General features: G+C 38.6%; 1 protein-coding gene across 1 annotated transcript in view; it reads right to left on the reverse strand.

Moving 5' to 3' along the window:
* The window catches only part of LOC114652820 (pyroglutamylated RF-amide peptide receptor-like), an 80,895-nt gene that overhangs the window by 24,718 nt on the left and 35,322 nt on the right, over positions 1-20,855 (reverse strand). Inside the window, exon 2 of the mRNA XM_028803130.2 lies at positions 17,811-17,969. Within this exon, the coding sequence (XP_028658963.1) occupies positions 17,811-17,969 (159 nt within the window). The remainder of the gene's footprint in view (positions 1-17,810; positions 17,970-20,855) is intronic.

Raw genomic sequence — 20,855 nt, forward strand, 5'->3', positions numbered from 1 at the left:
TATTGTTTTGAATGCCTTTTACTTTAACTGTACTTTTGGATGAAACACCAGAGGCAGAATAATACAATTATAGTGGTGCAGTACAGAGCACATAATAGTCTTTGAAAAATGCTTAGATATGCTTTTCTGTACAAAGGATACTACACAATAAATAACCATAAGCATTATTTACATATTGTATCATAGGTGAAAACTGAATTTGTAATAACACAGCTATGATTCTTTTTTAGTGTGTGTTAAAGTGAAGAAGCATAGCATATTTATTAAAATATAGTCCTGATTAATATCCTATGATTAGAAGATCAATTCAGCTCGTCTTTTTCCATTAGTTAGTAAATTGGATTAGGTATATTTTTTTCTTAGGCTGTTTTTAAATTATTTAACCAAATTTAAACTTAAAACTGAGATCCTAGAGGTGCCACTCCCCAGAAGTGTTTCTACAATCTTATGTTTTGAAGGCCGTAATTCAAATTATTAACATTTAACATTATTCAAATTAGTAACATTAATCTACTTTAGTATTTAGTGGAGTTAATACTTTGTAGATACTACCAAATTTAAAAGTGCATAGTAGATTTGACAGATCCACAACTACTTTCTTTAAACCTGGACTACTGTCTTGTGGTGAGCTACTGTCTCCATGACTGTCATTTCTAATATAAGTTTGTAATTTAAGTGTACAGTAATTCCTTTTCAAATTCTTGCTTAATCACTAATCCATGGTCTGCAGTGTGTGCTTTGCTTCTAACTGGCATGGGTGACAAAAGTATTAGCAATAAATTTCCAAAACCTCATTTTATTATAATTCATTGATCTACAGTAGGTACACTTCTATGTGCTTGCCAAAGTCTGCATGTTTCACTAAAGTTTTGTGCAGTAAGAAATTATTAGTTTATTAGGTCATCATGAAAAATATCAAAACTGCACACAAATTACCTCCAGTTATCATCTGTAATTAACGAAACAATCTTGATATGTGTACATAATGTATTAGCTGCACAGTGTTACAGCAGGGTGGTGGCATTGATCCCTCGCAATGTTAATTATTGTGCAGTCGTGTGGTGTGGTGGCTATTATATCTTCTGACCTACCTAACATTGAGACAAACCTTTAATTCTTCGTTTCTTTCCTCTATGTTATACCATTGCTTTTATTTTTACCTTGTCCCTTTTGGCTTGGATTTTGTCTGATCTGTGATTTGACCCTCTGCCGGCCTAATGCTGTCAACAATTCAGTAACACTTAAATGTACTGTAGGGCCTTTAAGGGCTTGTTGTAGTGCTTGTTTTAGTAGTTCAATGCTATGTAACACAAACAAATCCACTGGTAATGTTATGTTACACAGCAGTAGCTGCATTTCCAACCTCATTAATGTGCATTTTGAAATTGCAAAACAAAAAAAAACAGTAATGGAAACACTTGACTTTTGAAAAAAGATTAATTGGAACTCTAAATAACCAGTAAGCAACCTGCCTCTTCTGTGACAAAACTCATCATTAATTAACTGATTGATTAACATCATTCAATCTATTCTATTTCTCATATTCATACACGATTTCCTAAATTTACTGGGTCTCCCTGGGTGGGCAGAAACAGAGATCCCTACATTGCTACCCCAAGCCCAAAGCCCCATGCCACTCATTTTTCAGTTTCTACTCAAACAACCTCACCTTCCCTTTAAATTCAGCCTATATAAGGTCAAACCCTTTTCTTTTTATTTTTTTGCATATTGATTTCACTGACCACCACAAACCCAATTTACACTGTTTATACTTTCTTCTGGAAGTTTTCATTTACAGGACAGTTGGGTCTTTGCATCGCTCCTTCTCCTTTTTACCTCCAGGTTCCAATGGCTAAGACCCATCATACCACAGCCCAGCCAAAACAACGAAAAAACATTGTGCAAGTTATGTATGGCCTAATATAGTAAGAAGGTTCTGACATTTATGCTTCTTGCATTTAATTTTTTGTAATTTCCAGAATGTGCTTCTTTCTATGTGTAACGGCCACAGACTGGGATCAGGGATTGTTTGTCTTGGCCCATTCCAAGTGAAAAGTCCAATTTGCTTTATCTCCAGATATGGTGATTACATTCATATAAAAAAACTGTATTTATCATCTGTGGAATAACTTCTAGTTACTTAAGTTATGAAATTCCCAGAAAGGGAAGGACAAAAATCATTAGGTAAGCCACAAGTAAAAAAAATATCAATAAAGACTAACCAACATCCTTCACATTACAAGAGAAGCAAACAAGTTTATAGAAAAAAAGCAGTAAATCTACACAACAAAAACACTGGTAAAGGTATTCAGTTACAAAAGTCCACAAATGTTTCAATGTGAAATAAAATAACAAAAACAAAAAACTCTAAAGAATCCTTTACTAAATTCAACTATTAAACTCCACATTTTAAATCTGGCAAAACCTAGCTAAAAATCCAAATAATCATCAATCAACAAACAAACAGTTTGTTAAAATATGCTAGCAAACTAGGTATATAGATTAATCTTTCAGGATTCAGAAAAACCTACCAAGAGCAGGCAGCCAAAAAACACAGAAGTAAGTCTAACATAGGCCACAGTGAGTGCTGAAAGTGAGTGAGTGCGCTATATAATCCTTTCCTTTAACTGCAGCTCTAATGACTGCAGCACTGATTGGATATAAAGCCTCACCTCTGCAAACACTAGACACAATTTAATAAAACCCATTCTTCTAGACCCTTAGCAATCACCTGTGACTCTGGACTTCTAGTAGTTCATAAACCAAACATAATCCAGTTTTAAGAGACATACACAGATACTTGAAAAAGATGCAAACAGTACTGTCCTTTATTATAATAAAAGTTAAAAATCAAAAATAGGTGTCAGGCAAGTCAACAATTGCTCATTCCAGCACTGACACACACAAAAAGAAAAGAGATGAATGCAAAAAATGAGGTATGATTAAGTTCTGCACTAGACTTTCTCCAGGCAAAAAAAAAACAACAAAGAAACAAACAAAGAAATATTAAAATTCAAAGTAAACCTCTATGCACCATACCTCCAGTTCCTCATCACTCCTTTCCAGATTGCCTCCACACCCTTAAAAATCAAAAGTTTTCACCAACACTTTCTCTCGATTCTTACAACACCTTGAGTGATCTGTAGCTCATATTGGCCTGAAAACAAGCCCCAGCATCCATGCTGTCATTTTATATTGCTGCGGGTTTTTGCCTAGCCAATCGCAGCAGAAACTCCACCATTGCCGGTCCCAAGCCTGGATGTGAAAGGAGGAAGGTTGAATGTGGGGCCAGCTACCCCACTGTGTGAAAAAACCCAGCTACAGAAATGCCATCAAGTAGAAATCTAGATAACTCAGCCCTGGGAAGAGATAGGTCTTCATCAAGAGGACTTATGATGCCACATGGAGAAAGCCAGAAAACACTGGAAGCCAGAAGGTCAAATGCCCCTCTTACAACTGTGGGAAAACCCCATGAGGGAAGCAGCAGAGATGAAGAACTATAAATTATGCCAAATGGACACTGTCCAGACAGAAAAGACTGACCAAAGGAGAGATGCCCCCATCACCAGATCACTTAATGGAGAACCAAATAGATCACATCTGCATTGCAAAGAAGTTTAGAAGATACCTGCAGAACATGAGAATGAAAAGAGGAGCAGACATGTCCTCAGACCACCATATTATCGTGGCCAGACTACAGTTAAAACTAAGGAAGAACTGGATGGCAGTAACAACATAACAGCAGAAGTGCAACATAGGACTCCTGAGGGATGCACAGAAGCTGGAAGAGTATAGAACAACCCTGAACAACAAATTTCTAGTCCTGCAAGAACTGATGGAAGATGAGGAAACCATACAGAACAAATGGAAAAAGTTCAAAGATACAGTGATAACAACATGCCAGGAAGTGCTTGGTGCCAAGAAATACCAGCACAAGAAGTGTATTTCAACTGACAGCTTAAGTAAGATCCAGGAAAGAATGGAAAAGAAGGCCGCAGTGAACAACACCCGTACAAGAACAGAGGAGGCAAAAGTGCAGGAAGAGTACACAGCAGCAAATAGGGCCACCAAGAAAAGCATCCAAGTAGACAAACAGGACAATGTAGAAAACCTGGCAACAGAAGCAGAACAGTGGAGAAATTTTAAAAGAATATAGGTAAATGCAAATAAACTAAATTGAAAAGAGTAAAATTATTTTTATTTTATTATAAGTGAATTTACCATGTGTATAATTTTTTTACAGGTTTACGACAGTTAAGTTATCCAAATAAAAATGGAAGGAATGAAGTCTGTTAATTTAAGAGGCTTGACATATTCAAAATATTTAATGGGTTATTAGTTTGCCAGTGACTGTGATTCTGCCCATCATATCATAATTATAGTGATAAACTGCTACTAAAGATTTATATCATTTTAAAAAACCATAAGGCAGTGTAAAGACATATTATGGCATCATAGGGAAAGGCTTCCTCAAAAGTCCTCATTTTTCGATCCAAATGTCCTCATTTCCAGAGAAAGAGAGTTGGCAGCCCTATACATGAAGTCATCAGTTCGATTGTAAACAGAAATATCCATTGCTGTGTTCTTTTAATGTCCCTTAACAGAATAAGCATTCCTAGATGGGTGGGTGTACTTTCCAGTAATTACCAGGGAACCCTGCCAGGTAGGAAATTCCCTAAGGCATAGCTGTAACACTCAGACTATACACCTTAAAATATATTTTTATGTCAATGTTGTGAGCTGCCTACAAGATGTAGTCTGACGTCTGACTCCTAGCAAATACTGTATATCTGAGGTGAGCAGGTACAAAAATGTATGTGTCATAATAGAGTTTTATGTTTTTACACAACTAATAAGCATGATGTACAACTTACAAAAGGTCCAGAATGAGTATGCCAGCAAATGTACATCTGGCTTATTTTTTAAACTATATTTCTAAGGTTTTGACTCTTGCTTAAAAGGAATCCATATTCATTTAAGCTACAAAAACAGTGCAATAAATGCGATTAAGTTGTAATGTGTAGTTAACAAGTATATAAAAATATAAAAATTCAATTAATTTTTCTGCCAGAATTATTCAGTCACCATTATGGAAGATTCTTTGTTTTGCTTTTGAAATTATGCAAATATTGATTGCTAGTTATTCTTTGGCTTTCATGTTGTATTGGTATTAAAGCTGCTTTTTTGAGATTATTTTGTATTCTTTTTGTGCATATTTAAATAGGTAAACTTAAATGTTTATGTAATTTATTTTACAAAGCATTTGTATTTTTTTCTATTTCTTTAATTACATTTGCCATCCAGTCCTCTTTCAATAAACTGCTTAATCTTTAACAACTAGTAATGGGAATAAATGGAAATGCTGCTAATTGCAGTTCCTTAGAACAGAATGCGATTAGCATAAGTCTTCTAAAAGAGCAAAAGTCCATGCGTATGCTTTTAAAGAAAAAAATCAGTGCTTACAGAATTTCATTACTTTCTGTTTATAGTATTTTCTATTTACTGTTGTTCTTGCTTTAGTTTTCTTCCGTGTGAGCATCTGTCTATGGTTAATTTATGCACTCATTAGATAATTTTCATTTCAATCAGAAATGATCCAATAATAAATGCCAATTTTTCTATCTGATATTTTCATATTTACCATCTAATATGTTTAAGCATATGTTATGATATAAAGCATGTATCAAAGAAAAACTATAAGCGATGAAAAGTCAACACAACTTTATTTTAATAGTAACAGTTATGAAATAGTAATTGTTGCTTCAGCTTCACAAAAACAAATTGCATTAACATCTAACTCCTCACCACACACAACAATATATAACAAATTACAAAGCCCAAATGTTAAGAACAGAAAAACTTAGTTCACTTCTTAATGGCTAATGTAGTCATTTCTCATTTATTTGCTGACATATATACATATAATAAAATAAGCTGTGCCATTTAATAAAGCCTCATCATTTTGATATTATTGTTACTGTACTATTTCACGTATTACTTAAAAAGATTAAAATGAGTACAATAGAGTATGAATTACTGAATTTATTGAGGAAGAGGTAACAGGTAGGTAGGTAGATTTGATTATCCCAGAGGGAAGTTTATTTGCAGCAGGGAAGTACTAAAACTAGGAAGCAGATTCTCTCCCTATTCTCTTTTTCTTCTCCATTTATCTATATTCACTTATTAATTGATCTATTTGCTTATTTTTACTAGGTTTAAGTTTTATTCTGCTGCCCATGCTCTCTTTCTTAGGGGTGGGGGTTGATTTGTTTTCAATCCTATTCTTGTAAAATTGATCTATTTGTATGGAATGTTGTGTGATTTCAATAAAATCAATAAAAAATTAAAAAAAAAAAAAAAAAAAAAAGGAAAGTACTAAAACAGAAGACACTGTTACAGCAATTCAATATATAAACAAAGACATAACCTTTGACAACCAATGTTATTGCATAAACACACCCTCAAGATCAATGCAATGAAGAATAATTACTTTCAACAGTACACAAAACAATAATACCGAATTTAACATTTAGCAGCCTCTCTACAAGTAACCAAATTTAAAATGCTTATAGCTCTAGGAATAAAAGAGTTCTTAAACCTGTTGCTCTTTACCTTTGAAAACCTAAATCTGCAGCCTGATGGCAGCAGCTGGAATTTAGAGTAAAGAGAATGGTTACTGTCTGACAGAATTGAGTTGGTTTTCTTTCTAATGTGTTTGCAATACATTTCAGTGACAGTGGTTTGCTGTGAACCAATAATTTTACTGCTAATATAAGTAAGTTCAGATAGGTAATCAAAAATCGATCAGATAGATTGAAATGTCAAATAGAGAATAAAATGGAGTAAATTTAAACCAACAATAATTTAAAAGATTTAACATTGTAGTAGCTAGCAAATCAGCCTAAAGGTAGGCAGGACCAGATGGGTGATTGACAGCAAAATGTTCAGAGGTGTACTGAGCTCTACATTCCAGGAACCCCTGGAACCTTCTCATTGCACCTTGTAATTCCAGGATGTCCTAAGGAGGCAGGTGGAGACTCCCAAGGAATAGACCTGGCTGGTTTAGGTAATTGCCATTTTAAGAGGCATCTCTCATGGCTTTAACAGTGGGAAGGTCATTCGCCTAGAAGTACAACTGTAAATCATTTGTTGTTAAATAAATGCATCTGTTATCAGGCTTAACTCCCACTGGACTGGACTGGTAAACAGCCCTAGATGGAAGGCTGGTACCATCAATAGACAAAAGACTTGCAGCCATTGGCCCTGTAGAGTGCGATCAGTCAACAGAAATCATCAATGAGCCCCAACAGCAGAATGCAGGAAACCAATAGTGGATTACTGATAATGGAAGTATGGTTCTATAGTTATCCCCCAAGATAGGACACAATAACTGGAAAAGCCCTTGTTCGCTGAGGAGAAAAACTGAAAGTTGGTCAGTACAATGGATCAGGCTACTAGGACTCTTATTAAAGCCGATTTATTGCCGCTGCTAATGGATGGGGACTGAGGGAGCAAGTAGTGTAGTACATTTGGTGGCAGCATTAGAAGGTGAGGTGCTACTAGTTGTCACACATGTATGAGTAGGAGGCAGCTAAAGGGCTTGAGTAGTGGTAAAACCATATCAGACCAGGGGGCAGCAGGGTGTACTGACCGTCTTCCTTGCAGACCATTCCCAGGAAATCCCACCAGGTTCCGGTGCCACTGATGACACCACTTCCGTATGTGGGCGGTTCCGACCCTTTTGATAATGTCACTTCCGGTCATGACGACGTCACTTCCAGTTCTGGCCCTGATGACGTCATTTTCTCTTTGGGCCTTTAAAGCCACCATCTTACCTCCACATCATCAGTTCTGCTTTGGACTCAGTCCTGTGAATATCTCTGTTCAATAATTTTCACACTTTTGCAGCCAGGATATAATATACGGGTGGCTGCCCCGAACCTTTATAATGTCAGGAGGGTATTTCTTCTCACATAGTATTAGAGGATTTGGCACTTGAAGATCGGATGGCGCTGAGTGCCAGTTCAGCTGCAAAAAGTCATCACTGGAATTTCAAGAAAAACTGAGCTTCCAGTCCCAGATGCCTGACAAGTGTCTGGGAAAATTTGCCACCGAGGTTCAAGCGGAAGTGCAAGGGTTGTTTTTGTACTTTCCCCGGGCTGTGTAGGGCATTCTGGCATGAAGTGTGCTCCTGAAGGGTCTCACACTGTATCGTTGCACCAACAGGTCCATCTAACACACCCCATCACATTAGAACAGACACTGACTGACTGCTTTCATGTGCTAGCTAGATAACCTGTGCAGCTTGAATCAGTATTGAGATGAGTGCCTCTCACAACTAGCAATACAAACAATCCAGCAAGCTCAAACCCCTGAAGGAGAGGTCAGACCTCCCTCTCCCAGAGAGGATGTTACCGTGCTGTCATTCTTGAAGACTCCCCAACCGGAACCAATGACATCTGCTTGCTGGCTCAATGGTCATCTCGGGCACATACGAAGATTCTGCTCTAAAAACAGAAAAGAACTTGTTTTGGAGCAGAGAAAAACATTTGGGAAACTGCAGGGCCAGGTGTGAGTGGAATGACAAAGGACCCACTGCCACACCCAAGGGCTGGTCAGAAGGACTGGAAGCAGCCTCATGCTACTATACAATGCTAGAGAGGTGGAGACTATTATCACTTCACATCTGGGTTGGCATTCAAATGATAAAGGCACTGATTGACACAGTGGCCACTGCAACAATTAAGTAGCCAGGACATGTTTTACCATGGCAACTAGAGAAGCTACATCCATGCTTGAAGAGGCTGTGGTCAAACTTTAAATTGAAATGCAATGGTGAACTCAAAGAGTTTAGGTGGAGAATATCAAAGACTTCTGAATATTGGGGATAGACTTTTTACAAAGGGCAAGAGTGTAGCTGGACAGGGCACTATGATTTTTCCAGATAGTACAATCCATAGACTATTAGGGTGCAAGGAACATCTGAAGCCATGTTTTATCCAAAGATGCAGGAAATCTCCACTCACCTCACTGATCAAAGAAATTCTGTGAGCTGTCCTCACAATCACCTTGGTGCATACTAGCCCCAAAGAAAGCTTGCTGTTTTGCATAGGTTATCAGCAATTAAATGCCAGAACTCATAAGGATTTCTGTCTATTGCATTGGATAAATGAGTCCTTAGACCTAGCTGCAAGATCAACTTGGTTTTCATTGTTAGATCTTCAAAGTGGATACTGGCGGGTGGAACTGGCACCTGGTGTGAACATAAAGACAGCATTTACCACAGGGAATAAGCACTGGCATTTTCATGTCATGCCATTTGGTCAATTTGATAGGCTTATGTACAGAGTGCTTGCAGATATACCACACTCACAGCGTCTAGTGTACCTTGATAATTTATTTTTACATGGAGAGACCTTTTGATGATGCTTTGAGTTTATTTCTTGATGTTCTTCAAAGTCTATGAGAGGTGAACCTGAAGCTACATTCATAGAAATGTCACGTGCTGCCCCAGGAGGTTTCATTATCAGAGCACCATGCATATAGCAAGGGCATTAGCGCTGAGAAGAATAAAGTGGTTACAGATTAGCCAATTCCATGGACTTGGAAGCAAGTTCGGGAGTTCTTGGGTTTGGCATCCTATTACAGGAAGTTTGTCTTGAATTTTGCTTTAATAGCATCACCCTTTCACCAATTACTGTGCCAGGGCAAATCATTTCAGTGGGTTGCAGAGCAACAGGAGGCATTTATTCAATTAAAGGCTGCCCTGTGCTAGGCACCTATATTGGCTCCTTCCAATCCTCATTTGGCCTATATCTAGGACATGAATGCCAGTAGCTTAGGAATTGGAGCAGTGCTACCCCAGCAACGCATGCAATGAGAACAAGTGGTGGCCAATTACAGCCACACTCTGAGCTAACCTGAGCGTAATCAGGGAGTTAAAGGCAGTAGTGTAGACTGTTTGCCATTATTTCTATGGACTTCCCTTCGTGGTCCATACAGACATGCTGTACTTCAGTGGTCATTATCCTTCCACAAGCCAGAAGTATAAATGGCTTGTCGGCTGGAGTAGCTCCAGGCTTTCGATTTTTAAGTTGAACACAAAAAGGGCAGCAAACATCACAACATGGACACCTAGTCTCAGAGGCCATGTGCCGGACAGGACTGCCAATACTATGTTGTGTGCTCACTGTTCCTGAAAGCAAAATAAGTTGGCATAAACAGCAAGATAAAGATTTGGACTAGTTTAAAATATGGGGCTGGGTAGAGCAGTCTGCCTGACCAATATGGGAGTAAGTAGCACTGCAAAATCATGTGGTGAAGGAACTTGTTATCAATGGGACAGTTTGGCCATCCACGATGGCATATTCACATGATCCGGCAACAGGAAAAGGACAGCGGCAAGTGCCTCCATAACAATTTTATTGGAGGCTGTGTCGCTGAGATGTGGAGGACTTTTTTGAAGCTGAGACATTTTCACTGCCAAGAAATGCCCTACCAGTCAGTCAATATTGTAACGCAAGCAATATTGTGTTGGGGCACCCATGGATTGATTGAGGGTGGATGTATTGGAACCCTTTCCGAAATCTGACAGAGGGCATCATCATCATGCACCTTACAAGTCTGGAAAGGCTCGAGAAGGCAGATGGTGACTCCTAGGTCATTATCAATACATCTTCGCAGATAATAATGGGAGGACGGTGAGAGACACAGCATGCAATGGTGGATGATGAATGATGATCTGGGACAATGACAGAGTGGAATAGCCCTGCCTGGTTTAGGTAATTATCATTTTTAAAAGGAACCTCCCATGGCTTTAAAAGCAGGTAGGTGATTTTTGCTAGAAGTACCAGTGTAAATCAATTGTTGTTAAATAACAGTGCCTGTTATTGGGCTTAACTCCCACTTGGTGTGTGTCTCGGTCTTTCTCAGTGCTCGTTACAGTATTACTAGTATGTTAAACTAGCCAACCCGCGGCGTACCATACGCCGCATAATCAGGCCGCTTTTTTAATGATTTTTAAGCACAGGGAGAAAATTAACATTTGAAAAATCGGAAATGTAATAAATCACCAAGAAAAGTAACATTTCATGTGCCCACCCCCAACTCGTCACCTGAGTCATTTTCCTCTTTGCACAGTCCATATGCACGTGTGAGTCACGTAGACTTTTCATTGTTGTTTGCGGTTTTGGCTGCTTTTCTATATATAATCCACCAAGTCATCCGACCATGGTAGTACCGAGTGGGGCCGTACAAAGGGCAGGGACATAATCAGTGTGAGCGTATGAGCCGCTAGCCATGTTTTTGAAAGTTTGGCCCTGTGCCTTATTAATTGTCATCACAAAGGCAAGGCTAACAGGAAATTGTCTTCGTCTTAAAGTAAAAGGCAAATTATCCGCGACAAACTGTTTTACACGCTGCATACCAACTCGCTGCGTAGTATACGCCGCATAATCACACTGCTTTTTTAATGTTTTTTAAGCAGAGGGAAAAAAATGAACATTTGCAAAATCCGTAACGCTGCTTTCAGTAAGTGCAATGCACACGCGTTTAATTTGTCAGCCACTTTTTGCCAGCCGTCTTTTCTGGTTTGGGCCGCTTTTACAGTGTTACCGCTTGTGTATATTAAATCTTGAAATCCTTCGAGTAACTAATTAACTAACACCCACCCACCCAGCTTGTGTGAAAAAAATGCACCCGTTCTTTCATCATTTTGTTGCAGCCTATCAAAGACTTGCTGATCATGTTTTGTAGACTCAATATACATTGGCTTTTCACTCAGCGCGAGGGTGCGCATTCATCTCGGATTATTACATCCTGCTAGACTAATCTGCTACACGGCTGCGTTTGAAAAACCGACTTATCCCGGATGAGTTTCACCGGCATTAATGATTAGGAATCTGGTTGGAACAAAACCCTGCAGCCACAGGGGTTCACCAGGACCGAGTTTGGCAAACACTGCTGAACAGAGACGAAACCAACTCAGGTGAGGAGTGGGGGCAGGCAAAGTAGTTGCAGCTATTGATTATTCAGTGTTGTTTGCCTGGGTGTCTGATCTGCGTTGACTGACATGGCTGTTTTCTGCGTATCCCATGGTTGTCTTCCGGCAGTGTGAATGCCTCGAGAGACAGGGCGTCCTTGTGTGGTGAGTTGTTGCAGTTTGTGACCACGTCGCCGACATTATCCCAATGTTGGCAAACAAAGCCAACAGCCATGTTGCGAAGTTTGAGAGCAACAGTTTCGTCAATGACATTTTTACATCCAGCTAGTCTGCTAGACTAATGTGCTACACGTCTGTGTTTGAAAAACCGACTTATCCCGGATGAGTTTCACCGGCATTAATGATTAGGAATCTGGTTGGAACAAAACCCTGCATCCACAGGGGTTCACCAGGACCGAGTTTGGGAAACAGGTGAGGAGTTGGGGTGGGCAAAGTGGTTGCAGCTATTGATTATTCAGTGTTGTTTGCCTGGGTGTCTGATCTGCTCAACAGGATCATAAATAAAAGGAAAACAATGTGAAGGCAATGTCACAGGTGATCCTGTGGTATAGCGGGTCCACAGCTCCCCTTCAAAAGCCCATTTTTAAATAAATAATCATCGCACTCACAGTGTAGCGAGGGGCGTGGAAGTGTGGCTGAAACGGTTTCCAGGTAGACTCGTGCTGCGGGCATTTCTCCCCTGTGCAGTGTGTGAGCGAGTGAGGAGAGAGAGAGAAAGCCGGTACGTTAGAGTGAGCGAGAGCAGGCTCGAAGGCAATGTGTTCCTGTGGTATAGCGGGTCCATAGCTCCCCTTCAAAAGGCCATTTTTAATCAGGCGACTGACAGTAGTGGAGTCAGGCACAGAGAAGGTCAGCAGCAGAGAGAGCGTCTCGACTGTTGCAGGGCCTGAAGCAGGTGAGATGCTAATGAAAAAGAGGCACAGGGCTTATTGGTTTTTAAAGACTGCTTCCTTCATTGTGTTTTAACTTCAGTTTTAAAGGATTGCGCGGCTCTCTCTTGCGCTGCCTGTGTGTGCCTCTGTCTCTCTGTGGCGCTGCCTCTGTGTGTGTGCGTGGCTCTCTCTCGCGCGCTGCCTGTGTGTGCCTCTGTCTCTCTCTGGTGCTGCCTCTGTGTGAACCAAGGTTCCACTGAGGTTGACTAATGAAAAGTCAACGTGGCCCAGAGCTGCAAGTGGACTGTGGCACAGACAAACAGAAATGACGGCATGTTTTCTGAGGTGTCGCATCCGAGTTGGTGGGCGTGGCTCTGTGATTTTTTTCATCGTATCCAATGGTCTAAGAGTTGGTGGGCGTGGCTCCTTCCTGCGTGCGCCATTGGCGTCTTACTTGTCGGCGGTTTAGTGAATCCACGCCCCTTCCGGCGTGCTTTCCATGGGTGGCACTTGTCTCCCGGCTTATTGAATTACGGCGGTTTAGTGAATCCACGCCCCTTCCGGCGTGCTTTCCATGGGTGGCACTTGTCTCCCGGCTTATTGAATTATGGCGGTTTAGTGAATCCACGCCCCTTCCGGCGTGCTTTCCATGGGTGGCTACTTGTCTCCCGGCTTAGTGAATTATATATATAGATTATTCCTTATGTTGCTTGGAAAATATTAATGCAAATAGGTCATTTATAATAGTCAACTTAACATATATCTTAAATTGAGATCTGGAATATTGCACCAGGCACTACCAACACTAAGATCTGTCCTTTATAATGGCCATAGCTTGTCAAATCTATTCTCATGTACTGTATACAAACGTACACTCAACTCTACCCTCTTGTTAACTGCACTAGAATTACCATGAAAACAATTTTCTATTCTTCCTTCTAAGGTTATTAATTAATTTTCCTTAAAGCAGCTTAGAGGTGCATTGGATTAGTTTTTCTAGTAATACATAGAGAAAAGCCAAGCAAAATGACACCTTTTATTGGCTAACTAAAAAGATTACAATATGCAAGCTTTCGAGGCAACTCAGGCCCCTTCTTCAGGCAAGATGTAGCAAGCTTTCGAGGCAACTCAGGCCCCTTCTTCAGGCAAGATGTAGCAAGCTTTCGAAGCAACTCAGGCCCCTTCTTCAGGCAACATCTTGCCTGAAGAAGGGGCCTGAGTTGCCTCGAAAGCTTGCATATTGTAATCTTTTTAGTTAGCCAATAAAAGGTGTCATTTTGCTTGGCTTTTCTCTACATTCATAATGGCTAACACGGTACAACACCCTAGTACTAGTAATACATACAAATTGCTTTTAAACAGTGAGAAAGAGAGCAACAGTGGAAGAGCGCAATCAGAGATATTGTCAGTGGTTTATTACCAGGAGGAACTCACACTAACATGCAAGCTCCACCGCTAGAGATGCAAACCCTGCATGTATATCAAGCTGTTTCACACTATTTTAATTGCCTGGGGCTTTCAGAGTCTGAGGCCATGGAGGTTTGTTGACTTTTTTTAACAGTAAAAAAAAGGAAAAACCTATTTTTGGATCGGACTTTGCCTTCCAATAAGTTACAGTATTTAGTCAGCTGCTGTGTGTCAGAACTGGGCCTGTTTAGCCCATTTAAAGAAGTGATAGCATAGAAACTGTCAGAGACATCCAGCTCATTGAGATCAGGGTGCAGGAATAGTGAGACCACCAGAAGAGTTGTACTCTAGATAGTTGCCTCTTGACTGTAGAATTGACTGTGGAATGAGGTTTAAAGCCACTCATAGCTAACTGATCAATGATTCTGGAGTAGAGAGAACAGTTTGAGGTGAAGGCTAATGAGCAGGAGGAAGAGCTCAGAATTGTGATAAAGCAGGGAAGACTGGATATGAAAATAAATTGGTGTATTTTTGGAAGTTGAGTAAATGCTTCTGCCAGAAAAAGAGGAATAAACCTGCTTTGGAAAGTCCCATAGGTTCCTTATTTTATTTTTCCTCTTTTGTCAAAGGAATTACACAAACAGATCAGTGGGATAAAATCAACATAGCAAATAGATAAAAATATAGCACTAACAGACATGAGCTTGGAATTACTTGTTCTGCACAGGTGGTGACATGGCTCGGCTAGACAGCTTAGTGGCAAAAAGTCATTTAAGAATGGATTCTGCACATTTTGTATTTGCATGAGCATCTTTCTTGAGTATTTTCTCATTTTAATCTCATAGTTTTGCTCCACAAACCACTCTTTTACATAACTTTATCTTGACAGGGGCAGTATAATGACAAATTTTAATGGCATGTATCAGAATGAGTGTTGGAAATAAAACACAATAAGAGTATAAAACTAAAATAAAAGGAATGTAGCAACAGGGATAGACAAAACAAGAGTAACGGAAAAAAATCAATTTAGAGTACCAACTACAAAGCTAGAAGTCTAAATTCATATGACTGTCCTCTCATTGGACCATTGAAATTCATAAATGAAGGAACAACAATTAAAATGCCCAAGAGAACAGAGGGGTCATTAGTCAGGATTTGAACATCAAGATAAACAGAGCATCCTGAAGAATACATTCAAATGAATGCTAGAAAAGACTTGCAAATTTAATTTTAATTTTAATTTGATTATATATTTTATTAATTTCTAAGACGTTATTATGACTTAGGTTAAATTGCCTTTTTGAATGTTTAAATTATCCACACGTGTTTTTGTTTTGTTAGCATATGTTTTATCAGTGATTGCTAACTTATATTTAAGAGATCTTTTCCAAGGGCCATACTCCACTGAGCCACATATTAAAACATAAGAGGTAAGAGAGGCTCATCTTGACAATTACAATTTTATTTGCATACATTTGGCCACTTCTTACTGAATATTGGTCTTAAGTGAGAATTGCCATGAGGGTTAGGGTCAGCTTACAAATTAACTCATCAATTTCCATTCTGATGAGATTTTGACACTGGAATATCAAGACACTGAAATTACTTAAATGAAATTCTGTGCAGTTCCAAGTTTTGTTTTTTTTTTTTCTTAAAAAATTTGTGAAAATACATGTTGTAACATACTGTATATTTGCAGTATTTACTATCATAAAACGTTAAAGGTATCCATCATGTGGTATTAACCATACAAATGAGAAACAAGTAAAAATCTATGTCAAGGTATTGATTTTGCTACACTGGTAAAGGACTACTTGAATATTTGAAAAAAAAAGTTTAACAACTGTATTTAAAAAAACAAAAAAACTTAACTACTACATGAAGCAGAGGAGAGATGTGAACTCATTTTCTGTTGTACTATAATACATGATGCCCTCGACCATAAACATAAAAATGAATAAATATATTGATAAATTCATTTTCTTTTATCATACATTTCACGCTGTTTTATTGCACAGAATCACCATTACATCTTCAAATTTTTCATCACTAAGACTACACCTTTCAGGCTCAAATATCTTAGCAGTGACAATGAAAATATATTTGACAGATGCAGATGAGACAGGGAGGACTACTCATTGGGATACAAGTTGTGCCAAGTAAGTGAGCAAACCAAATGGCAGTCAATTCTATCCAAAACAAGCTATCACACACTAAATCATCAGTCGCACACCTTTAACACAGGTAAAACAGAATTGTGTTGAAAATGAATTATACATAATGATAGATGAAAATTAGAAATGAAAATTTACTCTATAAACAAATGAAAATGAGTTGAGAATTGATTTAACTGTCTTTTATCTTATTCATAATGGTTGAGTTATAATATTTAGTTAGACAAGACATCCTCTTATTGAGATGGAATTTAATGCAATTTAGATGTGTTCAATATTGGTTCCTGTCATTCAAATTCAATTCCCATTCTCTTTCCTTAGAAATGGGTGCAATTCCAATATTAATTTCAATTTCTGGTAAAGGAACTAAAATTTACCATATACTCTCATTTCAGTCCTTGAGTGTCTGAAATTCTGGTTGCCATACAGACAATATGTCCGCATCAACAGAAATGCATCCCCTATTTATTGTGCACTCCAAAATAACATTTGTTTCTAATGCACATTCTATCAATCTATTGTAAAAACATCCATCCATCCATCCATTTTCCAACCCACTGAATCCAAACACAGGGTCACGGGAGTCTGCTGGAGCCAATCCCAGGGCGCAAGGCAGGAACCAATCCCGGGCAGGGCGCCAACCCACCACAGGACACACACATCCACACACCAAGCCCAATTTAGAATTGCAATCCACCTAACATGCACATCTTTGGACTGTGGGAGGAAACTGGAGACTCCGGCGAAAACCCACGCAGATACAGGGAGAACATGCAAACTCCATGCAGGGAGGACCCGGGAAGCAAACCCGGGCCCCCTTACTGCGAGGCCCCCTTACTGCAAGGCAGCAGTACTACCACTGCGCCACCGTGCCACCCTTGTAAAAACATATTTTTTCAAAATAGAACCATGAAAAGGAAGCTAGTTTATCACATGACAGACTTGTTCATTTGGAGTGAGTTTATTCTTCATTCATTCACCCTAACATGCACTTATTTAGGATTTGTTAGAAGTGTAAAGAACTTGGAAGAAACTCAAATAGAAAGTGAGAGAACAACGCTAGTATGCCCCAGGCTCAGAATTCAAAGTACTGCATGAGAACTGTTTTCCTATACTAAAGGCAAGGTGCATACAGTATATTTGAATATAAGCAATAATAACAAGAATACAGCTTAACACAAAAACATTTTACATCCTTTTCTGGTTTATAGTAATTTATGCTTTGAAGATGCACTACATTAATCAATAATGTCAGTTTCCACTGAACAGTTGTACATGTTGGTCTTTGTGCAGATCTGCCACAAGCTTTAAAGGACAGCCCTTCAGCATGAGAGCAGAGGTTACTGTAAAACTTACCAAGTATAGTGAAAGCCCTTCTGTTGGTGTACTGCCATTTCATTTTTAAAGGGTGCATGATCCCCTGGTGCCTTTCTATGGCTATGCACATCATTGTAAGTATTTCTGTCACGATAGCTGTGGATTGGATAAATGGCACCATTTTGCAGGCAAATGCCCCTATGTGGAAAAAAAATATTAAGGTTAGGCTTTTCCAGTAATATAAAAATGTGTAAGAGATGGTATCCTGTTGAATACAAAAGACTTGTATTAGTTAACAGGATAGATTACTATAAAATTCATCTAAAAATTAAGAAGTTTAAAATGTTCACACTCACACACAAACAACCCACCCTTCTGTCCTACCTAACTGGGCTAAAGAAATGTCACCCTTGCAAGAGTGTCTTATGGGTTATTTCACCCACTGGTATTGCTGTTAACATGATAAACAGTATGACCTCCCATTCTTTTTTTCTCTTCCACCATTTGTGCCTTCATTCAGTTGATTTTTACAGGGAGAGGCCATTTAAACAACCTCCAGGATTAACTTCTATGATAGAGCAAGAACACAGTGCCTTTCTGTGTCCCTAGATTCACTGATATTAACTCTGTTATTTTCTAGAGAAACAGCTAAGCTGGTTGCTCTTCATAACTTGCATAGTAGCAGTCCCAAGTCTGGCTCTTCTGCTGCCATCTGATGAACTGAAGGAATTCAATTTTTTCCTGTTTGGCTTTCTAAAAAAGATGATACCTTTGAGAAAAGTCCTTATCCATGGCACCTGTCATGGCAGTATCCATCTGAACTGTCAGGATATGGGTGTTTTTATGGTGCTCACATTGTGTTATTTATTGAAAACACTTTTGTAAATTTAGTTTGCTTTCCAGAGTTACAACTTCATGATGTCAGGAGTGCCTATGATTGCACTTATTATGCCAGGGCAAAAGTTACACATCCAAAGAAATGTTTTGAACATTTTATTTGCACCAGGAGATTAGAGATAAGTACAAAACAAAAGAAATGTCATAGAGGAGAGCAAAGAGCTATTAACAGGAAATCAATGCTGCAAACAGAACATAATAAAAATGCGAGATAAAAGTATAGAAATTCAAGACCAATAAATAGTAAGTGAATACCATAACATGTAGGTTTTTAGAGTTTGTCTTAAGTTGAATAAGGAAAACTGTGCAAAGCCACCTTTTATAATTCAGTGGTCTCCAATTCCATGTCCTAGAGGGCCGCAATGGCTGCAGGTTTTCATTCTAACCCCTTTCTTAATTGGTGACCAGTTTTTGCCACTAATTAACTCCTTTTCCCTTTCATTTTAATTGGCTTGTTTTTTTAAGACTTGTTCCCCTGAATTTCTTCATCGTTCTTCTGAATTTCTTCATTTCTTTCCTTAAATGGCACCCACATAGAAATTAAATGTGAAGTGAATGAGCCAACAGAACACCAACTAAGTCAGGGCCTCCAGCCCAACCAATGTCACTCCAACCAGTTGCTTAATTAGGCACTGATTCTTGTTGTTAATTAAACTTGTTCTTTAATTCCTTGCCTTGTTGCTGCTCTCATTGTGCAATCGCATACATTTCCGGAATTGTTGATTTTTCCCTTTTCTAAGAGCACTGTTTAAATGTTTTAGGGAGCTGAGCAGATCAACATTCCTGAGACCTTCATCTTTCTTCATTTTCAGGTATGCTGGTCATGTTTTGGCTCATTTTGTATTTCATTATTGTTTGGCTTCTAATTAAGTAAAAAACAATTAAGGGGTCTGAGTCTTCAAGAGCAAGTTAATTAAAATTCATTCAAAAGAAGGTTATTAGCAGCAAAAACGGGTCACTAATAAAGAAAAGGGTTAGGATGAAAACCTGCTGCCACTGTGGCCCTCCAGGACCAGAACTGGGAACCCTGTTTTATATTATCAGGAAAAGATGTCACATTGTCATGTTGATATCACTCATGTGCTTGATAGCCATCCATAACAACGACAGTCAAGAATTTAAGTAAAGCTCAAAGAATTATTCATAGAATGGTACGTGATTTAAAATTTTGTTTGGACCATTTTGTTTTGAAGTCACTAGTTCTTTGATTTCCTAGTTTGTGAAATAAGTCTGTTCAAGGGCATCTTCATTTTTATTCATGACCAATGTAGAATGAATCCATTGTAAAAGAGTCATTGTATTCATTTATGCTATTTGGTTACCAACTTAATGACTTTACTTAGAATAAAATGTTGAACATCTGTCCTAAAACCATGTGTATGTCATTATTTCTGTCAAATTTGGAGGAAATCAGGCAATATGTTCAAAAGTGTTACAATTTTCAATTCCAGCAGTGTTGTTGCTTTTGTCAAAAATTTAATTCCTTAAACTGAACTTTTTTTTTCTAGTGTTCAAATATCACATGCAATTTTTTGGCATTTAAAGCAGAATAATAATATAAGCTTTCACCCCACATTCAGTTATGAGCCCTTCCTTATCCTAAACCACATTAGTGCTTCTTCTGCCTCAGAAAGCAACTGCTCAGGCATACAGTATACAATTTGCATTATACATATGCTTTAGACAAAGTGTTTTGTCTAGGTAAAGTGATATATTACTCTACTTTCCCTTTTGTATTATTAATGTGTAGCCTTTGTCAGAATGCCTCAAATCTCACAGACGTATCACTGTTTATAAGGTATTGTACCATATAACTTCTCCCCACCTTCCCTTCCACATTTATAACCTCAGGCAATTAGGTGTAGCAAAAGACAAGCAGAAATTATGTTACACTTTAAATAATATGCTGTATTATTGATAATATTCTTAAATAATAACAATAAGCAAAGTACAAGTGAGTACTGGCAACCATACAACCTGGTAAATGCTAATGTGTAGTTGAGGAGGCACACAGACTTGTTTGTTACTTAAAATGTCTCTAGTTAAGACATCATTTTTGGTCAGCTTTCTTCAGAACAGGTCGCATGCCTGTCTCAGTATGGCTGCCGAGTTGTGCTTCTCTGTCTTTTTCAGATTATGCTGTGTGAGATGCTCCTTCATCAGATGGTAGAAGAGAGATATGGAGGG

This window comes from Erpetoichthys calabaricus, chromosome 5, assembly GCF_900747795.2.
Source record: "Erpetoichthys calabaricus chromosome 5, fErpCal1.3, whole genome shotgun sequence".
Taxonomy (NCBI): domain Eukaryota; kingdom Metazoa; phylum Chordata; class Cladistia; order Polypteriformes; family Polypteridae; genus Erpetoichthys; species Erpetoichthys calabaricus.